The sequence below is a fragment of the Syngnathus scovelli genome, chromosome 5 (genome assembly GCF_024217435.2).
Source record: "Syngnathus scovelli strain Florida chromosome 5, RoL_Ssco_1.2, whole genome shotgun sequence".
Taxonomy (NCBI): domain Eukaryota; kingdom Metazoa; phylum Chordata; class Actinopteri; order Syngnathiformes; family Syngnathidae; genus Syngnathus; species Syngnathus scovelli.
Window position 1 is genome coordinate 5,993,117 of NC_090851.1, and position 22,955 is coordinate 6,016,071.

At 43.9% G+C, this 22,955-nt stretch overlaps 3 protein-coding genes across 6 annotated transcripts; 1 reads left to right on the forward strand and 2 right to left on the reverse strand.

The window, feature by feature from the left end:
• Positions 1-66: 66 nt before the first annotated feature.
• Positions 67-2,856, reverse strand: grhprb (glyoxylate reductase/hydroxypyruvate reductase b). The gene is made up of 11 exons (XM_049719778.2): positions 2,763-2,856; positions 2,202-2,284; positions 1,962-2,137; positions 1,485-1,618; positions 1,331-1,403; positions 1,137-1,253; positions 984-1,072; positions 798-902; positions 576-711; positions 363-493; positions 67-223 (listed from the first exon to the last, which is right to left on the reverse strand). Exons 3-11 carry the CDS (start codon positions 2,132-2,134, stop codon positions 102-104), a joined length of 1,080 nt encoding a protein of 359 aa, XP_049575735.1. The 5' UTR covers positions 2,135-2,137; positions 2,202-2,284; positions 2,763-2,856; the 3' UTR covers positions 67-101.
• Positions 2,854-11,330, forward strand: uba6 (ubiquitin like modifier activating enzyme 6). 3 transcript variants are annotated; one of them, XM_049719750.1, is made up of 32 exons: positions 2,854-2,924; positions 3,370-3,464; positions 3,629-3,723; positions 4,103-4,131; positions 4,402-4,496; positions 4,576-4,687; positions 4,759-4,839; positions 4,935-5,057; positions 5,203-5,326; positions 5,403-5,506; positions 5,596-5,658; positions 5,763-5,839; positions 5,929-5,995; positions 6,078-6,221; positions 6,301-6,447; positions 6,533-6,613; positions 6,720-6,797; positions 7,111-7,292; positions 7,444-7,549; positions 7,637-7,726; positions 7,827-7,907; positions 7,999-8,127; positions 8,235-8,286; positions 8,363-8,426; positions 8,507-8,576; positions 8,670-8,741; positions 8,824-8,947; positions 9,020-9,213; positions 9,348-9,475; positions 9,681-9,768; positions 9,828-9,922; positions 10,309-11,330. In XM_049719750.1, the coding sequence occupies exons 2-32, from the start codon at positions 3,424-3,426 to the stop codon at positions 10,448-10,450; spliced, it is 3,078 nt and encodes a 1,025-aa protein (XP_049575707.1). In that variant the 5' UTR covers positions 2,854-2,924; positions 3,370-3,423; the 3' UTR covers positions 10,451-11,330. The 3 variants fall into 3 exon arrangements, with proteins under 3 accessions (XP_049575707.1, XP_049575709.1, XP_049575708.1); XM_049719752.2 differs by lacking the exon at positions 2,854-2,924 and adding an exon at positions 3,067-3,177; XM_049719751.2 differs by lacking the exon at positions 2,854-2,924 and adding an exon at positions 3,151-3,289.
• polq (polymerase (DNA directed), theta) lies at positions 11,301-22,691 on the reverse strand. Of its 2 annotated transcripts, XM_049719723.2 has the most exons (36): positions 22,490-22,691; positions 22,363-22,396; positions 21,958-22,286; positions 21,661-21,887; positions 21,390-21,566; positions 21,183-21,313; positions 20,950-21,106; positions 20,763-20,874; positions 20,490-20,691; positions 20,264-20,405; positions 19,880-20,026; positions 19,576-19,788; positions 19,373-19,515; positions 19,119-19,308; positions 18,814-18,956; positions 18,480-18,673; positions 18,198-18,322; positions 17,820-18,063; positions 16,401-17,730; positions 15,814-16,248; positions 14,988-15,726; positions 14,761-14,892; positions 14,509-14,699; positions 14,204-14,411; positions 13,945-14,138; positions 13,747-13,875; positions 13,510-13,684; positions 13,311-13,431; positions 13,113-13,213; positions 12,938-13,020; positions 12,765-12,866; positions 12,580-12,691; positions 12,360-12,484; positions 11,982-12,117; positions 11,805-11,911; positions 11,301-11,619 (listed from the first exon to the last, which is right to left on the reverse strand). In XM_049719723.2, the coding sequence occupies exons 1-36, from the start codon at positions 22,561-22,563 to the stop codon at positions 11,506-11,508; spliced, it is 7,518 nt and encodes a 2,505-aa protein (XP_049575680.1). In that variant the 5' UTR covers positions 22,564-22,691; the 3' UTR covers positions 11,301-11,505. The 2 variants fall into 2 exon arrangements, with proteins under 2 accessions (XP_049575680.1, XP_049575679.1); XM_049719722.2 differs by having other exon boundaries at positions 14,988-16,248.
• Positions 22,692-22,955: the final 264 nt, after the last annotated feature.

Genomic DNA, 22,955 nt, shown 5'->3' on the forward strand with positions numbered 1-22,955 from the left:
TAGTTGCGATGTATATATTTTTATGAACATCTTTCCTATAAGATACTAAAATGGGCGGCTGCGTCATTTTGATTTTTTTTTTTTTTTTTGCCAGTTCTCGCTCACAGTTTTAGCTCTTTGATCATTGGTTCACCGCGGAGGCCGAGTAGGAGGTTGTTTGCCGCCAGGCTGGACATGGAGTTGCGGGTACTGTAGGAGGCACTGGCGATGTGTGGCAAAATCACTGTGGGAGGAGCAAACAAGATTCTGTTTAAGGAAAAAAAGGCATTCACTCCTGGCACAATTGATAAACTCTCACGGTAATATGCAGCACGACAATAGTTGTGGCCTGAGACAACTATGAACATTTCTAAAAACCTTACCACAGTTTTTGAGGGTAAAGAGTGGATGGTCAGTGGGTAGGGGTTCAGGGACAGTCACATCGAGTCCAGCACCAGCAATTTGATTCGTGGCCAGTGCCTCATACAGGTCCTCTTGATTCACCACGCCACCTCTGAAAAGGGTCAAGCGAGGCCGTCCTTGCTAACCAGCTTGACTGAAGCATTTCTAGTATTAGATGTGTGTTCTTATTTTACCTGCTTGTGTTGATGAAGATGGAGTTTGTTTTCATCTTGGAGAAAAGGTTCTTGTTGCAGATCTTATTTGTTTCAGGTGTTAAAGCACAACACGCTAACAAGAAATCTGACTGCTTTGCCAGCTCATCAAAAGACACTAGAGTAAAAGGATAAGTAATTTGCATTAATTACATTAATCCATATTTTGAAGATCAACTTAAAAGGCACCGGACCAGTTCTTACCATACTCTGCATTAATTTGACTGGCCAAGTCTGGCCGTGGGCCCATGTCTGTATAGATAAACTTTTTCACTTTAAAGGGAGCCAAGCGTTCAGCAATAGCCACACCTTGATCAGGAAACACACACTGAGTCAGATATGTCAAAATATTGGTGATAGGTTGATGTGTTTGTTGTCGGGGGTTCTCACCAATCCTCCCCAGGCCGAAAATACCCACGGTGCTGTTGGCCAGCTCATGTCCGCACAGCCACAGAGTTCTCCAAGTCCCCCAACCTCCACTGTAGCCAGAAGTGTTATCTTACAATGCGTGTATTTGTCAAAATGTGTGTGTGTGCAAATTACGTCTTGGCTTCATGTGTGGCCTCGATGAGCCTCCTGGAAGTCGCTAACAGCAGAGCTACGGTCAGTTCGGCGACTGCATCTGTCAGAACGTCAGGTGTGTAACCCACACGGATTCCTCTGCATGGATACGCAATTTTATTAATAGATCACTATATGATCATCAGGAGACCAAGTATGTGTGTGTATTGAATAACCTGCTCTTTAGCTCCTCCAGAGAGAGATGGTCAAAGCCCACAGACATGGTGCTGAGGACCTTCAAGTTGGGACCTGCAGGAGCACAACCCACACATTCATGAATGTATGAGAGTCTCTGAGACCATTTATGTTAAGCGTGGGCAGTCTTCAAACCTGCAGCATCCAACAGTTCAGCATCAATCTTCTCGGTCAGTACACAGAGGAGGGCATCGACACCTTTGACCTTCTGAAGAAGCTCCTTTCTCGGTACTGGGACGTCATCGGAGTCCCACAGCTCAAACTGCACTCTGGTGGGAAAATGCAGATCTTGATTTATTCCATTGCAATCAATGTACATTGCAAAAAATGTAAAAAAGTGAAATTCAAGCCAATCAACTCAAAATAATATTATTTTTGTGTATAGTATGTCAGTCACTGTATGTGGAGATACCCTTTAGTCCACGTCTTATCTGACCTACTGGGTGACAAACAGTGCCCCCACCTCCTCCCACCTTCACTGTTTACTCCAATTTGCACTTTGTGTTTGATTTTTAAAGGTTAGGTACTACTATGTGGTACAAAAAGTCGGCCATCTGGAATATTCCATATAGATACAATTGCAATAATTTTACAGGATGCTGGGTCACTCACTGTCCAGATTCATGGAGAATCCTCAGGCCCTCTGGTGGGATCTGGCGGGTGACATACACCCGAGGAAGAGTTGAGGTGTCCCTATGTATGAAGCCTGCTGGAGCCCGAGTAAGAATCAACGGCTTCACAGTAGCTCGCTGGAGCTGACGAAGTGCAACGCGACTGCACCACATTGCCTACAGATAGTAAACCAGGTAAGGTGACAGTCAGAGGGATGGTTGTTGTTTGAGGTTGTCTTACCTGCTGTGTGAAGACCTCTGGTTGAGTGGGAGGTGCCTGCAGGTCACTAGCCAATATGATTTGAGGGAGGATGTCTCGAAAGTCTGAAGGTGAAAGGGATTGTGTTATGTTTTTATTATTAAGCAATGTTCTAGACTAATTGTACTTGACACACATACATACTGTTACACCATTAGACTCTATTGAGAACAACATTTAGCTCGCTTCTCCCTTATATCAAAGTTTTGAATGAGGCTGAGGACGATGTAAATGTTTCACTGGATTGTTGAACTTTGCTTCTTCAAACAGGAAAGATCCCAAATTCCAGAAGTCTGGACATTCGTTAGTACTGACAGTTTAGGATTAACAATCATTACCATGTAAAATTTGAAAAAAATACATACAATTTAAAAAAAAATCAAGAAATCCAATTAATAGATGAACTTAAAGTAACGTGTTTGTTTTGAAATCAGCGTATATATTCAGAAGTTTTTTTTGTTTTGGCAAAACAAGACAAATTCCATTGTTGTATAATTCAGGATCTATTAATTAAATGTTAGTAGGTGTTTGATCAAAACGTACCAAAAAACGGCGTGAAATTTGTCACACAAATAGTACATTTAAACGAGCTCGTTCGGCTATTCCGATCACGTAATCTTGGTAACCCGGAAACATTCCAAATATCTAACCAATCACAATCAGTCACTCGCCACCGCTCCTTAACGCACACTGTCAAGTCTCTACGTATGAAAGATTTATTTATTTTACCTTCTAATTTAACTTATTCTCCTCGGTGATATCATGTATTTATCTGCTGCTTCTTTCCACAGTGATACGCTCTATGAATTGTGTGTCTGCACGTTTAACTAATTTACGCATGCCCCATGACGTTGCTCGTCACCGGTACCAGTCATTGGCACCATGATAGCTAGCTGCACCTACTCACATAGAGCTTTTCTAACATATACTTTAATACACATTTTGTATTTTGTTTCAGGTAAAGGGAAGCTGTTTTCATAGTCTGCTAACTAAGTCAATGTTTTGTAAATACCACTTTAACGATAACAGCAGTTAGCTGGCATGTAGTTAGCCATTCAGCTACAACCACGGTGCGCTGTGTTTATTTTTATTTTTCAGAAGCAGCAACTTTTGTGACAGCTCATCTGCTAACTCTTCTGTGTTTTAATAGGTCACATCGTTATCTTTCAAGCAGTTTATTTCCTACCCTTTCCCCCCTCCCAGAATGGCCGAAGACTCGATGGAAATAGATGACTCTCTTTACAGGCAAGGAAACGCCAGTTATTCACTGTTGATAGGGATCAACATTAACTCAAAGTTACGGTGAAGGAGTGGGACATTACATAGTTGCCAAGAATAATGTGTTAGGTAACTACTGACATGTAAAAAAATATATATAACTATACAACTATTTTTTCCCCTTTGTACAGTCGCCAGCGCTATGTGTTGGGAGACAGTGCCATGCACCGAATGGCCCAGTCTGCTGTGTTTCTCAGTGGATTGGGAGGGCTGGGAATAGAGATAGGTAGGTTACCGCACCATAGTAACATAAACTCATTGACTACATTAGCTACACCAGCTGAGATTGTATTAGTTAGTGCCAATACAATGGCTATATGAAAGATTCTGCCCTACAATTATTATGCACATTATTGTCACTCTTATTGTTTACAGTGGCCGGCATCCTTCTAGTTATGCCAAATATATTTTTTTGCCACTGTGAGAGAAAATATTCGAAATGCATCGCTGTATAATCACGTGGTGTAGTTCTACTGCCCTCATAAAATTATAGAGTTATTTTAGCATGAAATTGTGCGAGTGTACATAATGAAGAGTCCATTGTGTCTACTTCATACGTGACCTAGTAAATGGAGATCTGACTATTGGCGTCTTTGTTTTGACAGCAAAGAACATTGTCCTGGCTGGTGTGAAGGTAGGCGCTGGTAATATTATGAACATGGCAGCATGGTAGGAGTAGTGGTTAAGTCAGTCAAGAGTTTCAAATCTTTGCTTAAGTCCTCCTATGTGGACTTTCCATGTTCTGTTTGTGCTTGTACTTCCTCCCATATCCTAAAACATCCTTCTTAGTTTAAGAACAATAGATGTGAATGTGAGTGTGAATAGGTGGTTGTATCTACAGTATCTTTTGAAAGTGTTTCTTAATTGCTGTAAGAGATAAGAATGTTGTGTACTGTATATACAGTCAGTCACCCTCCATGACACAAAGCAGTGTGAGACCTGGGATCAGGGCTGCAACTTCTTTATTCATAAAGAGGATGTATTGAGCCAGCGGAAAAGGTAATGAGCACCAGAGACAAGCCGTCTATATTTTCTCACCCATCACAGTGTTGAACATCCTTTTCGATCTTTCCTTAAGGGCAGAGGCAGTTTGCCCGCGAGTTGCAGAGTTGAACCCTTATGTCCATGTTGACACATCCGTCTCCGCTCTGGATGACAACACTGATCTCAACTTCCTTCAAAAGTATCAGGTATGTTGGATAAGATATGCAGGTCTACATCATGGAATGATGACTGGTTTGTTTAATTTCCTTTTTCCTAGTGCGTGATTCTGACTGAAGCCAGGCTAAGTCTTCAGAAGAGAGTGAATGAGTTTTGCCACGCACAACGTCCTCCCATCAGAGTAGGCCTTTGAAATACAATCCAACAACAACTGTTCTACCAAGGCAAATCACACAATTGTATGAAACGTTAACGCGAGCTACACTGTCTCGGCAGTTCGTTGGCTGTGACACATACGGCATCTGTGTGCGGGTGTTCTGTGATTTCGGAGAGGAGTTTGAAGTGCTCGATCCCACCGGAGAAGAACCCAAGGAGATTTTCATCCAAACCATCACTAATGTGAGCAGTTAAAATTTGACACTAATTATTTAGAGTGACTTTGGAGGACCAGGCTGGATTTTGATCATTGTTGCTCAGCAGTACTCTACTGATGCTCCAAACTGTTGGGAGAATTTCTTTTATATATTTATTGTTTTGTGCTCAGGACAATCCTGGTGTGGTCACCTGCCTGGACAACCAGCCTCATGGCCTTCAGACTGGCCAAATCGTCATCTTCAGAGAAGTCAATGGCATGATGGAACTCAATGGCACCACAAGACAGGTTTCAGGTATTTGTTTTTATCTCTGATGTTGATGGTGATGTTGAAGATAAGTGAGAAACTTATGTTCTTTTGTTTCTATTAGTCCTTTCACCTCATAGTTTTGCAATCGGAGACACATCCAAACTGCAAGAGTATGCACACGGCGGTTTTTTTGTCCTTGTGAAAACCCCAAAGATATACACGTTTGTGAGTCAAATGCATTTAATAATAAATAATGGTTATTTCTTGAGAAAAATCTACTTTTGTTGGTTCTGAACTTATCCAAAACATTTTAGGAAACACTCGAGCGACAGCTGTGGGATCCTCAGGTCTTAACTCCAGACTTCAGTAAACCAGAGGTGACAGATTTCAAAATAAACCAGCTAATTGGGGAAAAGCGAATCGAAAATATGTAGCGGGTAGCGGTGCCTCGTTCTTAATTTCCTTGCCATCTTCCCATCAGGCACCCCTTCAGATCCATGCTGCCATGCTGGCTCTGGACACATTTCAGGAACAGCACAACAGACTTCCTAACACTGGGTAATCGAAACTTGCCTTTGTATGGAACATATTTGTGTGTGTATGCTTTTTCGTCTTGATTCATGAAAGATTGTACTTTCTGTCGCAAGCTGTTTACAGGATGCTGACGCTCTACTCGTGTTAACTGAGGAAGTGAATGCAACACTCAGGAACAAAGTAAGTTTCGCCCCTCCCTCCACCAAACATGTTTGCATTGCAGAAGTATCAAATGTGCTATTCCCACCTCTCTTATGTCTAGGCTCCTGTGAATGCGGAGTTGGTGCAATGGCTGGCGAGGACGGCGAGGGGGACTCTTCCTCCTTTAGCGGCTACTGTAGGAGGCCTCGCCAGTCAGGAGGTTCTTAAAGCCATCACAGGGAAGTTTGCACCCCTGCAGCAATGGGTAGGGCATACTGTCCGTATCTCAGTAGCACTTGGCACAGTGACGCTGGTTTATTTGGGTTTATTTGTCTATGATGTAGTTTTATCTGGATGCCATTGAGCTAGTAAAGCCACTTCAGTCTCTGCCTGCTGAAGAGTTTCTTCCTCGGGGAGACCGTTATGATGCACTGCGAGCTTGTATTGGCAAATCGTTGTGCGGGGAGCTGCACAAGCTCAGGGTCTTCATGGTATGTTTTGTCCAGCTCTTAAAAAAAAACTTGGATCAATCACTCAGATTATTTTGGGATGCATGCTCATTTTTCTCCCTCGCAGGTGGGTTGCGGTGCCATAGGCTGTGAAATGCTGAAAAACTTTGCACTGCTCGGAGTGGGACTGGCTCAGAGCTCGGGACAGGTGGACGCTTTACTTCTCCTACTTGACTTTAACCACATAGCTGAAGTGCATTGATTTTTTTTTTTTCTCACCATCTGAAAATGTGTTATTCTGCATTTGTTCTTAGGTGTGTATCACAGATCCAGACCTCATCGAAAAGTCCAACCTGAATAGACAGTTTCTTTTCAGACCACAACATATACAGGTGAGATGATTATGATTAGTTTCCACATTTTCTATTCAAACTCTTATTTATTATTTATTTTGTTCATATATTATTTCAAAATCATTTATATTTATAAACATGCATATGTATTATATGGAGTTCTAAATTGAGTTATGAGCTTGATTATGGAATAAAATGAACTTGTATCTCACGGAACCATTGTATTGCAAATATACTTGGCTTAAATGTACACCCCGTGTTAAAATGTCCGCAAATTGTAGCCAATATTGGTGTCCTATCCACTTACCCCAAACTACCTACGGTATGTATATACTTTTCTTCTTTATTTCAGAAACCAAAGAGTACGACAGCAGCAGAAGCCACACTTAGGATCAACCCTGACCTGCAGTTGGATGCTCACCTCGATAAGGTGTGTCCTGCTACAGAGAGCATCTATAGTGACTCCTTCTACTCACGCCTAAACCTGGTGGTCACTGCACTGGACAATGTAGAGGCTCGAAGATATGTGGACAGGTAGGTCAAAACTAGCCTGCATCACCAAGCACTAATTACATTGTGCGCTGTGATAAATAATTCATTCTAATAATAACTTGGATTGTTATTGCAAATTTTAATGGGCAATACATTCAATACTCAATACATAGTTTATTTGGCTGTTTTTCAGCCGCTGTGTATCCAATCAGAGAGCACTCCTGGACTCTGGGACAATGGGAACTAAAGGACACACCGAGATCATTGTGCCAAATTTGACCGAGTCCTACAATAGCCATGTGCGTATACGTGCAAACACACTTCCTGTAAATTTCAACTTTTCTTAAAGATAGAGTGAATGATTATTTCCTAACTTTGTTTACCAGCGGGACCCCCCGGAGGAGGAAATTCCCTTCTGCACCCTCAAATCATTCCCTTCAGTCATAGAGCACACCATCCAGTGGGCCAGGGACAAGGTGGACCCCCGTAAAGCCCATCAGAATTCATTTCCGCATTATACCAAATATTCTAGTTGTTAACTAATACTATTGTCTTCATTTCTTCTTTCCCATCTAGTTTGAGAATGCATTTGTCCAGAAGCCCTCCATGTACAACTCTTTCTGGCAGACGCACAAATCAGCTGAACATGTGCTGCAGGTGCAAAACCAGACTTTAGTTACTACTCCGCACAATGACGCGGTTGTCTCCCAGTTGGTTTTTAGAATGATCCCTTTACATTTGTGTACAGAGGATGCAGGCGGGTGAAAGTTTGGATGGCTCGTTTGAAGTTATTAAACTGCTCAACAGGCGTCCCCATTGTTGGGAACAGTGCATAACCTTGGCTCGGCTTAAATTTGAAAAGTATTTCAAGAGAAAGGTAAGATCATTATCTTTTTAAAGTGACATTTTTTGACACTGCTCTTGTATTAGATATTGTTAGTGCATCATAACTGAAATTTTGAATGAAATGATCTCTTCACTTAGGCCCTGCAACTTCTGCACGCATTCCCACTGGATACAAGGTTAAAAGACGGAAGTAAGTTTTCAACCAATTCCCATAGAAGCCTATCATGTACTTGGCAGCAAAGCACACCTCTATCTCTGTTTGTCAGGTTTATTTTGGCAGTCTCCCAAAAGACCGCCATCTCCCATTGATTTTGACTTAAAAGAACCCCTGTGAGTAAACCGCTTTGACATTAGTGGTCTTATGTACCGCACAGCTCATCATACCTCACTGTTTCTTGCTTTCCCTACAGGCACTTTACCTTTATTGTCAGCACGGCCCGACTCTTTGCTGGAATTTATAACATTCCTTACTCCCAGGAGGTCAGTTGCTGACTTATTTACGTGCACGACCGTACGTGGCACATGCAACACGTACACAGACTGCGTCATTGTCATTTTTCACTTTTCTTTCAGGAGCTCTGTGAAGAGATTGTGGCTGAAATCCTGTCTCATGTGAAGATCCCCGAATACCAGCCCTCTGTCAAAGTATGATTTAATGTCACGTCGAAAGATTTAACTGTAACGGGTGATGAGCTCTGTTTATCTTTGCTCATCGCCGTTTTCACAGTGCATCGAAACAGATGAGGCGGCGAAGAAGCCGGATCAGTTGAAGATGCCTCTCAGCAGTGAAGAGGAGAGAGCAGCTATCGGGCAGCTACAATATGCCATTTCTGGCGACTTTGTTAAAGAAGGTACCTTAAGCGAAATGGCTTTTTTTTTTTTTTTTAAGGCAGTACAAGTGTATGTTCTCATGTGATGTGTAGAGAGGTTGCGGATGTCGCCACTGGATTTTGAGAAGGACGACGACAGCAACGGCCACTTGGACTTTGTCACATCGGCGTCCGCCCTCAGAGCCATCATGTACTCTATTGAGCCTGCCGACAGATTCAAGACCAAACGCATTGCCGGCAAGATCATACCTGCCATCGCCACGGCAACAGCAGCTGTGGCTGGACTGGTGAGAAGATAGCACAATATAATATCTAAAAAATAAATCTATTTCTGATCATGCTTTTGTAGCGACAATCATCACTCCGAGCATGTCCCATTACATCATGCAGTAGTTTGACACGGTCGATTGTTATGCCTTAGGTTTCCCTGGAGCTGATCAAGATAGTTGGAGGCTTTGGCTTTGAATCTTTGAAGAACTGCTTTTTCAATTTAGCCCTCCCTGTTGTAGTCTTCACTGAGCCAGCACCTGTCAAACAGGCATTCATCAGGTAACACGATCTCGCCGGATCTTTTTGTCTTACCAGCCACAATTTGAGGTATGTTGAGCTTCGAGGCCCCAGAGATATTTACTCAACGACAGCACAGTGGAGTTATGGTTAGCCTTCACACATTCCGCCCCAATAATATGCTGTGTGCACCCTGCCTCTGACCCTCATGTATTGTATTGTGGCATACTCATGATGTGTCTTTCAGGGAGAACATCTCCTTTTCCATCTGGGACATCTGGACTATCTGCGGCCACGAGGACTTCACCTTGTCTGACTTCATAAATGCAGTCAGGGTGAGAAACACTCTTGCAATTCGCTGTCATTTCTGCAATGTTTACGATCGCCATTTCAGGAGAAGTATGGAATCGAACCCACGATGGTCGTCTATGGTGTGAAGATGCTCTATGTACCTGTGATACCAGGACACACAAAGAGACTGAAACTGACGTGAGTGTTATTTTATCGCCCTGATAGGCAATCAGACATTAATGAGCCAGTCTCCATTTTGGGTTAAAAAATAGCACTAAGGAAAGTAAATTTTAATCAGAGCAATCAGACATTAATGAGCCAGTCTCCATTTTGGGTTAAAAAATAGCACTAAGGAAAGTAAATTTTAATCAGAGTTGGCTTCTTTATGTCCCTCATTCTATTGTTTGATGCTAACTAAAAAAATGCTCTATTTTTTTTCTCTTAGCACATAGAGATTTTTAGATATCTTTGCTTAATATTTTTAAGTTTAACAAGTTTAAGCTTGAAAATGACATCACAGTGCCGAAGGGCCTTGGTCACTTGAGGTTAGCAAGCCCAGTTTTTTTTTTTTTTTCTGCATGCAGGATGCAGAAGCTGATCAAGCCATCGGCGGGCCGACAGTACGTAGACCTCACTGTATCTTTTGCTCCGGAGAGAGCCGAAGAAGAAGACCTCGCCGGTCCTCCTGTTAGGTACTTCTTCAGCCGTGACGAGCCCATGCCTTGACAACATCTCGCGTCCTGTATCCTTCATGTATACCGTCGGAATGACTGGGAAGTGGTCGCTGTACACAGCGCTCTCCCTTAGTTATGGTTCCTGGTTTTCATGCATCTGATCCAACCAGAACATGAAGGTCCCTGGGTAGCACTTAACTGTATTTGTGTACATACAGTATGTTCTCGTTTTTTTTTTTTTTTTTACTCTGACGATAAGTTGGACAGCTATGCTGATGCCTTAAGACTCCTTTTTTGTTTGTGGTACGAAAGCCTGATTTTGAAAAAGTGTTCAGACTCCCACCACAGCACCAATTTTCTCATTTGTGAGTCATTTTGGCCACATTTAAGGACAGTCGCGTTTGGTTTAGAGGTGTAACATACTAGTTATTTGTCATTTTCAACCATTTTAGCCAGTTGTAACAAAAAAAGGTTTTACTCGTGTTTCCGAGCATTGTTCCATCATTGTCATCGCTGCTTTCACTTCTACACTTGCTAATTAGTTGCAGAAGGACTTCAGTTAACACCTTTATACTGCTTCACTTCTGGAATCAAGAGCAACATTTTTCTAGATTTTATTTCTAGATTTCTGCTCTACCTGGTATGTCAATGTTGCATTTATTTACTTCTTGGTGTCTTGTGTGGATGAATTGTGAAGTTAAAGTCCTTTACGTGTTGCACATATCTGTTGAAAGCTTTTCTACAAGTGTTTTGAAAAGTGATTGTTAAAAAGTAATTTGGCCTTGAGTTCCACCTCTACACACAAACACGTTCTGTTTCACATCATTATTTGCAGTCAATATTCCGAATTACAAATCAAAACTGTCAGTGAGAAATGATAATGATGACACTCAATTCAGTGGTTCAATAAAGATGTGATCATGATTATTTTATTTCATTGCTTAGTGTCATGTATACAGATGTTAAAATAATAGTCAATTCGGTTAAAAAAAATCTCAAGTCGACAGCATTGAAATTGATATGTTCGCCCAGTTAATTGACATTTCATTCTTTACGCTGTGATTAAAAACATAAATATGACAGACAATAGCCACACAGAAAAGCATATTAAATATCCAAGTCCTGCAAATTCCCCCAGCTTGGTCCTGCCTTTACTTTGGCTTTTAGCTTCACATAAAGTTTTACTGCTGACTCCATCTCTCTCTTCACTATCTGAGCAACCTGGAAAGCAATTGGAAAAATAATTACTTTACCATATCGTTAGGTATGACACGATAAAAACATTTCAATTCAAATATCACACTAATATCTTTGTAAAAGACAGAAATGTACAAGATCTCCTTTGAAATTGAAGCTTAGGTTGGTATAGATGGGTGTTAATTTAGTTATCTCCAACACATTCCTACCTGTATGAGATTCTCTTCTGCAGTTTCATAGAACAGTTCATCATGGAGCTGCAGGACAAAGTACGCCCCTCTCAAGTGTGCGCCTCTCCGAGAATGACTGTCTGTACCTACAGGAGACAATTTTGTGTCTCCTTGACAATAAGGTCTTGACTGCGAGCATGTTTGGTTGTGTGTTACCTGCGTGTGTGTGCTGGTGAGAGAGTGGAGCTTTCGAGTATGTTTTTCTCAGCCGTCTGTGGATGTTGATGGTGGCGCGTTTAACGATGTCTGCTGCTGAGCCCTGGACAGTTGTGTTCACTGCTTGACGCTCCGCCTAGATATGAGTTATGGGTTATCAAGGGCTATGCATAATTAAACATCACTGTTAATATCTTGATGCGCGTTATGCAAGAAACTGAAAAAAAAGAGCTAATCTGAGTTTTTAATTTAGTTAGCACAGCTAGATGAAAATTCTAGTTTTAGAAACATTTCTGCTAAGTCTTTTAACGTGTGAAACAAGATTTTCCACAATACAGGGTAGTAACATATTTTTTTAAACTCGACTCGAATGCATACGTGTGCTTTGACATGAGGATTTGTGCTGGTGATTCCAGGAAGGTATCTGCGACGTCCCATCAGAGTCTGAACATAGCCATCCTTGATGCACTTCTTCACTGTTTCTTTGAGAAAACTGTTGATCCCTACACACAGAACAATTAAATTACATCCAATGCAAGATAAAAAAAAATCCAGATAAATGAAGTGGAATTATGTCAGAAGATAACATGGTACCTACCTTTGTATCTGGCCTTGAAACTCTCAATATAGCAGGCCGCATCGTTCTCCTCCACATCCATCTGCTCTCCTAAAGACTTGGCCCCCATCCCGTAAATGATGCCGTAGCAAATCTGGGTAATCAAAGAAACCAGACATGAGGGTTGAGTGATTTAGACACGTTGTCACATGTAAGCGCTGAAGCACCTGTTTGGCTTGCTGTCTGAGGTTGTCGTTGACAGCGTCCGGGTCGACGCTTTTCCATTCGGCGGCGATACAGCGAAACACGTCGGCTCCCCCATTCAACACCTAGCATAGACACACACACAATAATTTATTTCTGCTTCTCTCAAGAGTTGACAATGTGCCTCGGTCCAGACCTGCAGCAGACGTTGATCTTTGGACAGGTGAGCCAGCACTCTCAACTCCAGCTGGGAGTAATCGACGGCCAATATCATCCCACCTGCAGCAAAACAAAGGTGATCACAACAAATGTGAGACAAGAAAAAAATCGTAGGTGAAAAGGCACCACGTAGATAGAAATTCATCACAGACCTGAGAAAGGCACAAAAGCGTGTCTCATGCTGACGGAGAAAGACAGGCCTCGATTGGCAGCATCACTGGGAACTGACGGAGCCAGAGAACGTCTCTTCTTTCTGCAGCATAACATTTTCTTATAACCTTTAAAAATTGCGTTCTACTACACCGCCATTTCAATTTAATTGCTGGATCTTATTTTGAAATGTGACATACCCATATTTGCTCTTGTAGAGCCCATCTTGTGAAGGCGGGCTCTCTCCCACCACAGTGGGCATGTCAATGTCAAAGTCTTTGGGCACGTTCTGTATGTTAGGCTCTTTAAAGCTCACTCGACCTAAATCAATAGAAAAAAAGAATACAGAATATTTTCTAGGATGATCCAGATGCAGTGACAGAGGCGTGACGTGTGGACCTGTAGCCGTGTGTGTCTGAGCTACGGGGTAGATTCTATCCATGGCCAGTGTAGTGTGGTACTGCTTCTCCCTCTGCAGCGGGAACACCACTTTCGTCAAAGCGTTGGTGATCCTCCTCCACTCCAGAATCACGCCTGGGAGCGGATGTAGAGGACGGAGCTTCTCCAGAACATCCTGAAAAGAGCAGTTGAGTTTAGAGGGACTCTTGTAAAGCTTTTATTTGGGTAGCGGGTCACCTTAGTTGTGCTGAACTGCTTCCCGAGTCGAACTCTGCCTCCACCTCTGCGGGTGTATCCGAGGCTTTTCTTGGTCTTCGTCGGGGTCACGTCACCGTTTGGAGGCAGATGCAGCTCGAAGAACAGAATCTACAAAAGGACATGCACGATTTCAATTTCAATGGCACCTTCCAGATGTGGAATAAAACACCATCTGACCTGCGCTATGTCGTCGATACAAGTAAGGGAGAAGGTATGGCCCGCCAGATCGTACGCTTGTGATTCTAGCGCTGCCAGTTTAGCTTGCATCACATGCTTTTGTCTCTCACACTCGTCGACACTGAAGCCCACTCCGTTGAGTTCCAGCAGAGCCAGACACACCTGCGAAGGCATCTCCACGCTCCTAAAGGATTCTGGACAGGAAAGAACATGTGAGGGTTTCTCATAGTCATGCTCTTCACATCTTAACCAGTCCTACCAAGCATGCCGTCTTTGTGGAGAATAGTTCTGAGATGGTCCATAACGGTGTGTATGAGCACACTGGAGGTGGCCGCCCTTACGCGGGGACAGTAGGCATGAGCATTCCCGAGTCCGTCCAAAAGAGGGATCTCTTCTGGACAGTACACAGTGATCATATTGGCCAGAGTCCTCTCGTCAGTGCTCGGGTCTATCAGCCAGCATGCCACCTGGAGAAAAACATCAGAATAGAAAGAATGCAAATATTTTCTGTTGACTCCTGTTGAGGATGCCACTCCCCACCCAAATATCTGTAGGTAGTCTTACCTTTGGGTCTTCACAGTTTCCCTCCAAGCTGATGCCGCAGCTCAACACCAGCTTCTTGTACACCTGTATGATGTCATACGCAACAACGGCGCCAGCTGAAGGTCGGCCGAGAAGAGCCTTCACATGCTCCAGCCTCTCACCCACTGGCAAACTGTCATCCAGATCCGGTGGGGCGAGACTTAAACTCAAACCTGAGAAGCAAAGAAAACTGGATGACCTCAATCCCGTGTGAGTGTGTGTGCGTGTGTGTACCTTTGTTCTGGTTTCGCTGAAAGGATATATAGAATGCATCTCTCGCTCCCCAGCAGACAGACAGTCCAATTAGCAGCAGTCCATCATTGCCTCTTACAGGAAAACCATCAGCATCATGGAGCTTCTCTTGTTCTGTATACACAACGGGCAAACACACTGTGCTCTGACTGGACTTATGGAACACACATTTCCCAGCAAATGCAGAAAAAAAACCCTGCATTGATTACCTCGCTTACGTTTCCCTCTTATTTCCTCTTTGGGCTCCTGCTGGTGTGCAACTTTTTCACAGGCCAAAGCCAGAGAAAAGCATTCTTTAGTTTTCCACTCCTTGATAAACGTCTCAAAAAGGCGCTTGTCACTTGAAACGTCGATGATGGAGAACACGTTGCAGTTGCTGGGGGAGAGCGCGTCATCCTGGGAGAGCTGCAGAGAGAAGCCCTCGTAGGAGTCGGACGAGGCTTCGTCAGGAGAGAGACGTGGGTTCGGCTCTGCGGGAGACTGGGGTCGGGACCCGGATGCTCCCTTAGTGGGTTGCTGTGATTCCCGCGTCATACTTTTGGATTTAGAAAAAGCTTCTGGTAAATCACTCTTTTGACATTTTGCAGGTTTCCCAGGCAGGATGCCCAAGGGTGTCGATTGCTTGAGCGGTGGGACGGAGAGAGGTGAGTGGATAGATGTAGTGGTTAGCTTTATTCTGGGTGTCACGGGTGGTGTCTCCTGAGTGGGGGGTATCAAGTCACCAGCAGAACCTGGTCTCTCTGGTGTTTCTCTAGGTGCTTCAGGCTGAACAGAATCTGATTGGTGGTTTGTATTGAAAGGCTTTGGGCATTTTCTCCTCCCTTGAAGAGACTTTCTAGGAGTCTCTACATTGCTTGAAGGAGGAACTTGCTTATTATTGTCTATGTGGGCCAAAGTACAATTTTGCACAGGTTGATCAGAAAAACTGGACCAGCAATCAAAGATCTCCTGTAGTCCAGGACTGCAATAAAAGTTGCTCTGTGGTGATTGTTTTGAAATGACATCGTCTGATGGTACAGAGATGAGTTCACCTGCCTGTTCCTTCTTGTCGCATTCCTCACTCAGCCTTGTTTGCGGCTCAGCTTGCGCAGATGATAGGTTCTCCTCAGGATGAACGTCACTTTCCAGTTGAACGGCCTGCTGCCTCTCCAGAAAATGCTCGCCCACTAGTAAAGATTTGCCCCACTCCGACAGATTGAAAAAAGACTCACCCCACTGGATCGCTTCATGCTTCTCAGCCTCCTGGGTGACGAGGAGCTCGCTGTGACGTTTCTCCTGGGAGGACAATCGAGGGTGGATGCCTCTCACTTCCTGGCTGACCTGCTCCCTGTCAGCTGATCCAGCCTGGTCCGTTTGGTGCGGAGAGTTCTCATACAGGCTGTCGAACAAGAAGCTGCTGCTTCTGTTTGGTTCCTCCACAGCAGCAGTAGTACCGGAATTACCGTCAAGCACATTATTGTCAGCAGAATTCTGCGGAAACATCACAACCCCTCTTAGCTACCATTTATTTCAACGGAGCCGTTGCTTGTTAGTTCAGAGTCTGTTAAATCGTGGTTCCAGTTTATTTATTTGTTTTTAGTATCACTTGGTGGAGACAAATCAATGATGATAGCGTCACTCACCTGATGACTGGTGTCAAGGATGAGCTCCATCTGGCTGTCGGTCAGAGAACTACTGAAAAGGGGGCATTTGCCGTTCAGGCCTTGAAGTCCCGCACTTCCTCCGTCTTTGTTACGCTGCTCCACAATAGCTGCCATTGTCTCCGTTTGAATACGATCCCTGTCATTGAAATCCCGCCCGTGTCCATCATTTCCAGCAGCGTGTTCAAATTCTGGCTGCACAATTATCCGTTCAGTCTGAGTGTCCAATTCAAAACTGTCACCAAACGTCTCTTCATTTCGATCCTCACGGGCATAGAGCTCTGGAGATGAACACATGGCCGCCTCCGCAGCCTCCACTCTCCCTCGCTCAGTCTCAGGTGAGAATAATGGGGCTGAAGAAGGACGAGAAGAGTCTGACGTGTCAACTTGTTTATCCAGAGGAAGTGTGCTAAGACCTTCTTGAGCGGGCTCGGGTGCAAAGTCAGCAGTATGTGAAGTCAGCCCGATTGAGTCTTGTTGCTTTGTGTCCGTTTGTATGGATTGAAGGACTTTGTTTAAGATCCTCGAATGCTTCAGTTTCCCTGGCTTCATCGGTGATACGCCAAGCCTAGAAGCATGATCAGTGTCTGATGTCTTTGTGGGAACGCTTGCATCTTCTTCGAACCTAGAACTTGGTGCTCTCAAGCGAGGAAAAGGCATTACAGGGAGATCTGGTTCAGGAAGTTTTGGAAGTTGAAGGATCGGGCTGGACATAATCTCAGCCAGTTCTTGTGTTATACTTCTAACTGGCTGATGTTTTTGCTTTCTGGTTGAAACTTGAATTGTGACTCCTTCCTGCACTGATTTCACCTCCTGGCTTGTCAACTCTCTTTTTTCCAGATTATCTACATTTCCTGATTCTCCATCTTGGGATTCCTTTCTCTGTATATTTATTTCTTCTTTCACGCTGCATGCAAGAACTTCATGCCCTGATGTTTCCATCATCGTCAGGTCTTTCTTGCTTTGCTTCTCTAGATGTGTCTTGATAACACTCATGTCAGATTTGGATTTCCCGTGATCTCTTCTAGGTTCAGCATCCACCGTCTTATTTGGCTGAACATCAGCTTTCTTTTGTTGGTTTCGAACACCATCAGTCTGATCTTGGACAACGGGCGAAGCATGGGGAAGCGTTGCTGGGTCCCACTGAATGCCCAGTAGTTTCAAGTCTCCCTGAAGAAGGCGCTTTGCCTCCGACACAATCACAACGGCCGCTTCCTGCTCAGTCAGAGCCCGCCCGCCAGTCGCCCACACGCAACGAAGGTTCCTTCGCTCCACAGCCTCCACTTCGCTCTCATCCACTGCACGCTTGGAGCTGAGAAAGGACAGTAAGGCTCAACAGAACTTTTTTTTTTTTTGTGAACCGCGATTCGTACCCATTTTTCCACAAGTAAACCATCCTACCTCTTAAACGGGACAGCGTTCCTCAGTGCTTTCTCCACATCCGCTACCGAAGCCATGGCTAGCTCGGCAACAGTGGTCAAGCCTTGTGCATAGAACGCTCGTGCCCTTGTCGCAGTCAGAAGGGAAACCCTTACCAAGTCCACAAGCTCACGCTGGACGCCGAAGCTCAGTCTAGTCTGGTACTGTGACAGCAGCAGCTCCATGTTGCCCCATCCCAGACGCCTGCAGAACATTGTCACCATACCTGAGGGATGAATAAAGCAGCCATTAAAAAATAATGTTATGCCTTTTGGGAGATTTAAACATCTTGATGGAACAGAATTTGACAAAGTAATTTATATCAAGTATTTTCTTATTTTCTCATCCATTCATGAGTACCTGCATATGTGGCAGCAGACTGTTGAAGAGACTGCAACTGCCCGCGATTGCAGCTATATTTTGAGGCCACTGCTCCCAAAGGTACCTCGTTCACTAGATCCTGCAGGACGAGTGTGGTGAAGAACCTGAAAAGGATACCAAAAAATTGAAGTTTTTTTTATTCATGGAAACGACTTTTAAATGAGTATCAGTGTATATAAATTTGGTTTTGCATACACAATCTCAACTTTGCAATTTTCCCCTTAAGAAAAATGGATTAGCATTAAGCTAACGTTGTAATACCTTTTATGAATTGCCATTTGTCTGCGCTGCTTTTCAGTCTTGGCGACAATTTTCCCCCCGACAGAGCGAGCCAGGAACCCTTCCTGGATGCCCACCAACTCGGCCACTCGCTTCATCGATGAGGAAAGCTGCTCCCACAGACGGAAGAACTGATACCAATCTATTGTAGTCCACTCCGCATACAATGGAGTGATCTGGTGGGGTAAGTTTGCAATTAATAACATTGATACATTTACATTTGAAATACGTAATATGCTTGAGGAGATGTTAAGGGATTCTCAGTTGTGCATTTATTGGTATAAAGTGGGTTGGGAAAACTTATTATAATCAATACCAGATAGAGAAGGTGCAGGTCATTTTCCAGCACAAAGCCCTTCATAGCTCGCTGTAGATCTGCAAATATTCCTAGTGCCTCAGAAGGAGAGAGGGAGGACGACATAGTGGCAGCGCCGAGTTGTGTGGGACAGTATTGCTCCTCTGGAAATGCATCAGTGGATAAAAAGGATTTATTTACAATACAGCTAAGGAAGCCAAAAAGACCAATTTTTTGTTCTTCTGACTATGCTATAATGACTTCTCAATCTCCTATTACTGAACCAAAACATCTGCTTCAGAAAAATACTTTTGAACACAACTGACCTTCACCTTCCTTTTGGACATTGATAAATTCGTTCTCCATGAGCCATTCGACACAGGCCTCAATTGCCCCCTTATTGCTCTCTTCCTCACACTCCTCTTTGCTGTTGCATTTCATGCTGGCAGCCAGAAGTGAACATGAAGCATACAACCTCACATCCTGAGGCGTGCGAGCTACTCCTCCCACGATGATCTGTAAAGTTAAGGGTGATGTAATAATATGACAAAGGTGTAGCGACATTGCGTGACGATCGGACCTCCAGAATGGCTCGCAGCATGCTGGTGTTGACACCTTCACCCTCACTTCTGACCAAGCAGCTCTTGATTGGCTGAAGATGACCTCTGAGGAGACTAATACCTTTCTGACGCTCCACCTCCTTACACACCAGCACACTCTCACCTGGATTGAGGGAAACACTCATGATTCAACAAAAGGTGAGTTGTCCAAATACTTTCATACCCGTTGTGTCCACTCCTTTCCTCCCTGCACGTCCAGCCATCTGTTTGTATGTGAGCGGATCCAGCAGGTGTCCATTAAAGGTCGGGGTTCGAATGATGACCCTGCGCGCAGGGAGGTTGACCCCTGACGAGAGAGTGGAGGTGGCGGCCAAGACCCTGACCGTGCCCTGACGGAAAGCTCCCTCCAACACGTCACGTTCGTCAAAAGTCAAACCTGCAGAGACCCGTTTGTATTCCCACTCAGCAGAGGAGATTTTAATTTTTGGTTCAGTCGTTTTTTTTTTTTAAACTGGTTGTGTATTTACCAGCATGGTGAAAGGCCACTCCCCACGGCACAGAGCGCTTCAGAGTAGGATCCAATCCTGCTGGAGTCCGACTCAACTGGGCTATGACATCCACCAAGCCCTCCTGATCCAAGCACACCGCTTGGAGCTCTGAATCGCCGTCACGCTCTGAAATACATTTATGTAAGTAATACTGTGAAAATTTGCATATTTGCAGTTTCTAAACTAGCCTATATTATTTGCTGAGAAACTAAATTATTTGCTGACATAAATTGAGGGAATAAATTAATACAAACACAAGTAGGCCGCTGCCATTTTGTGGCTTTTGGTGGCAATTAAACACCCGTTGTGAGGACATCGATTTTCGTTCTTTATGGAAAATGTGTGAACCATGAACAAACCAACCGGTATGTTTGAGGTTGTAGAACTCTCTGGCGATACTGTCGGCCAGTTTCTCACACCAGTTCTTGGAGGGGCAGAACAGCAACACGGAATGTCCCTCCCGCACCGTTTCATAACACAAACTGATAATGTGCTCATCATCGCCCTTAAAGAACGAACAGCATCAACGATTAAAACGTTTTTTGTTTTTAATCGAGTCACACATTAACCTACACTCACTATCATTTACCTTTGTCGGGAGTGCTGGAGTGAACTTTCGAACCACAGTGAGGCTCTTGTCGTAGATGTTGCAGCCCACTTTGAGATGCTCCTGCAAGGGCACCGGTCTGTAGTCGGTCTGGTAAAGCTCTGCGCCCAACCAGTTGGCCAGGAGGGATAAATTGGGCAACGTGGCACTCATACCTACGATCTGCACCCCTTCAGAAAGCGACCTATCAAAACAGGAAATCTGTCTAAAATAAAAGAATACACCCGAACACACTCACACACAGAAGACACAAACCCAGCTGAATTTAGCTTCTGCGCAATGTAGCGAATTTTGGTCAAAAGAAGTTCAAGTAGATATCCTCTTCCGGAATCTCCAACCATGTGCAACTCATCCACCACGACCATACCTAGAGGCACAAATATAAATCCGGAAAAGTCACACATGATCACCAATTGCAAGCTGGCTTTTAGAGCTGTATTACCTAATAAAGCCATGTTGCCTTCTTCTATTAGTCTGTTAATGAGAGAGTTGGCCTTCTCTATGGTACAGACAGCCACGTCCACAGCGGCAAAACCACCGGCAGCTGATGTGCTTCCCATGAAGCCATCCACACGCACGCCAGCTTCTTGAAATACGCTCTGAGAGGCCACAGAACTGTTTGAACAACATTGACACAAGAGCATCATTTTGCATAATTTGCCTCCCACTCTTCACCTGAAGGTAGTGCATCTTCTCTTTGGCCACAGAAACAAACGGCAAAATCAAGAGAGCTTTTCTTTTCGTCTCCAACACGCGCTTCAGAATCAGCAACTCCGACACCATAGTCTTTCCAGCACTAGTAGGAGCTATAAAATGAGAAGAATATATTTTTTAAAAAAGAAATCTTTAAAGTGACTTGTTTTAACGCAGCAGAAGTCTTACCAGAGTAGACCAGGTTACCTCCCTGCAGAACTTGACCAAGGCTGAGGCACTGAGCCTGCCAGTCAAACATGCGGGTTACTCCATGTTTGTTGTAACACTTCAAGACTGGGTTGGGTAAACCCCAACTGGATAACAACAGCTTGTCTGATTGTGACTCAGGGACACACAAAGCCAAGCCTATGCAGTTGAGAGCACATAGAGAAATCTCAGTAAAATGGGAGGAGTTCATACAGAACAAAAAATCCATCATGTTGATCTTAGGATGTTTTACCCGGCTGATGTAAGGTGTCACTGAAAGTACACTGCTCTAAGCCGCTGGGAATCGTCAGCACAGAGATAGACTGATTCTGTGATGATTGCTGCAGTTTGGACCTCTTCACAGCAGCAGCCATGTGCGTGGGACTGAACAAGATGTGGTCCCCAGAAACATAATGAGATGGACCTGCATTCGATTTCTCATGTCCCTTTTTTTTCCTGTTATACACACGCTTCCGCCTTCTGAAATACAAATAATAAGACATCACCAGTAAAAAGCTTGTATATGAGATGAGTGCAAGTTAAGACTCACAAAGTGGATGTGTCAGCCCCTCGCTGACGTTTTGTATATTTTTTGCGGCATGCAAAAGCTGCTGCTAAATTGTTGTTCTTCTGACCCCCTGCAGGCGGGGATTCCGCCAAGTCCTCACTGAAGAGAAGCCGCTGAGCGAGGTCTTTGCAATTGGCTCTCCTAGTAAGTTTCTTGCCATTTTTTTCCCAGTTATTTTCTCGAATGCTAAGAAGTTCCTCGTCTTCAGAAATGCGTGCCCTTTTCTGCGCGTCAGATGCATTATTTCCAGGGTCGTCCACTTGCAGGATCTCGGCATCAAGAGCAAGCGTGGACTCTCCAACTGCAACACCCTACAGGATGGAATCAAGAGACCTCTTGTGAGAGAAGATACAGAATATAAATACAGTATACTCATGTGCAACTCACCATTGTGCCATTGTGACTGTAAGCTGGATCATCGCTGGTAAATCGGATCGGAAAAAGTTATCACATATCTCCATAAACGCTTGTAATCATTTTACATATTTTTTAAAAGCTCCAAAAGAAAACTTACATCTTTTTCTTCTTGATCTTGTGCATTCCCATGTAGCATTTTCTTTTCAAAGGAGGACCACCAAGCGCACTCATGTTGTGCTGATTTTGATGATCGTGTTTGATGATTGTCGTTATTTTTTAACATGACATCGGTTTGTTTCCCGTTGCCGGTTTATAAACAACGCTGCAACTCTTTTGTCCTTTCACGGAAAATAGTCCGACGGGAAATAAGACTCGCACGTAAAGGTTCCTGCACGATTTCGACATGCTGTATACTGTATCTTACAACAGTAAGATAACATTTTATTACTCAAATCATTGACTGTGGGCAGAATATTTGCTGCATTAATTTAGTCGTTGTCCTGTGTGTGTGAGAGAGAAAGCATGCGCGTTTGTGATTTAATGCTTGGTGCATCATTATGCAAGTGCATCAAATGTACAAGATATGTTATTGTCATTTTACATTGACTTTAAAGTTGGATGTT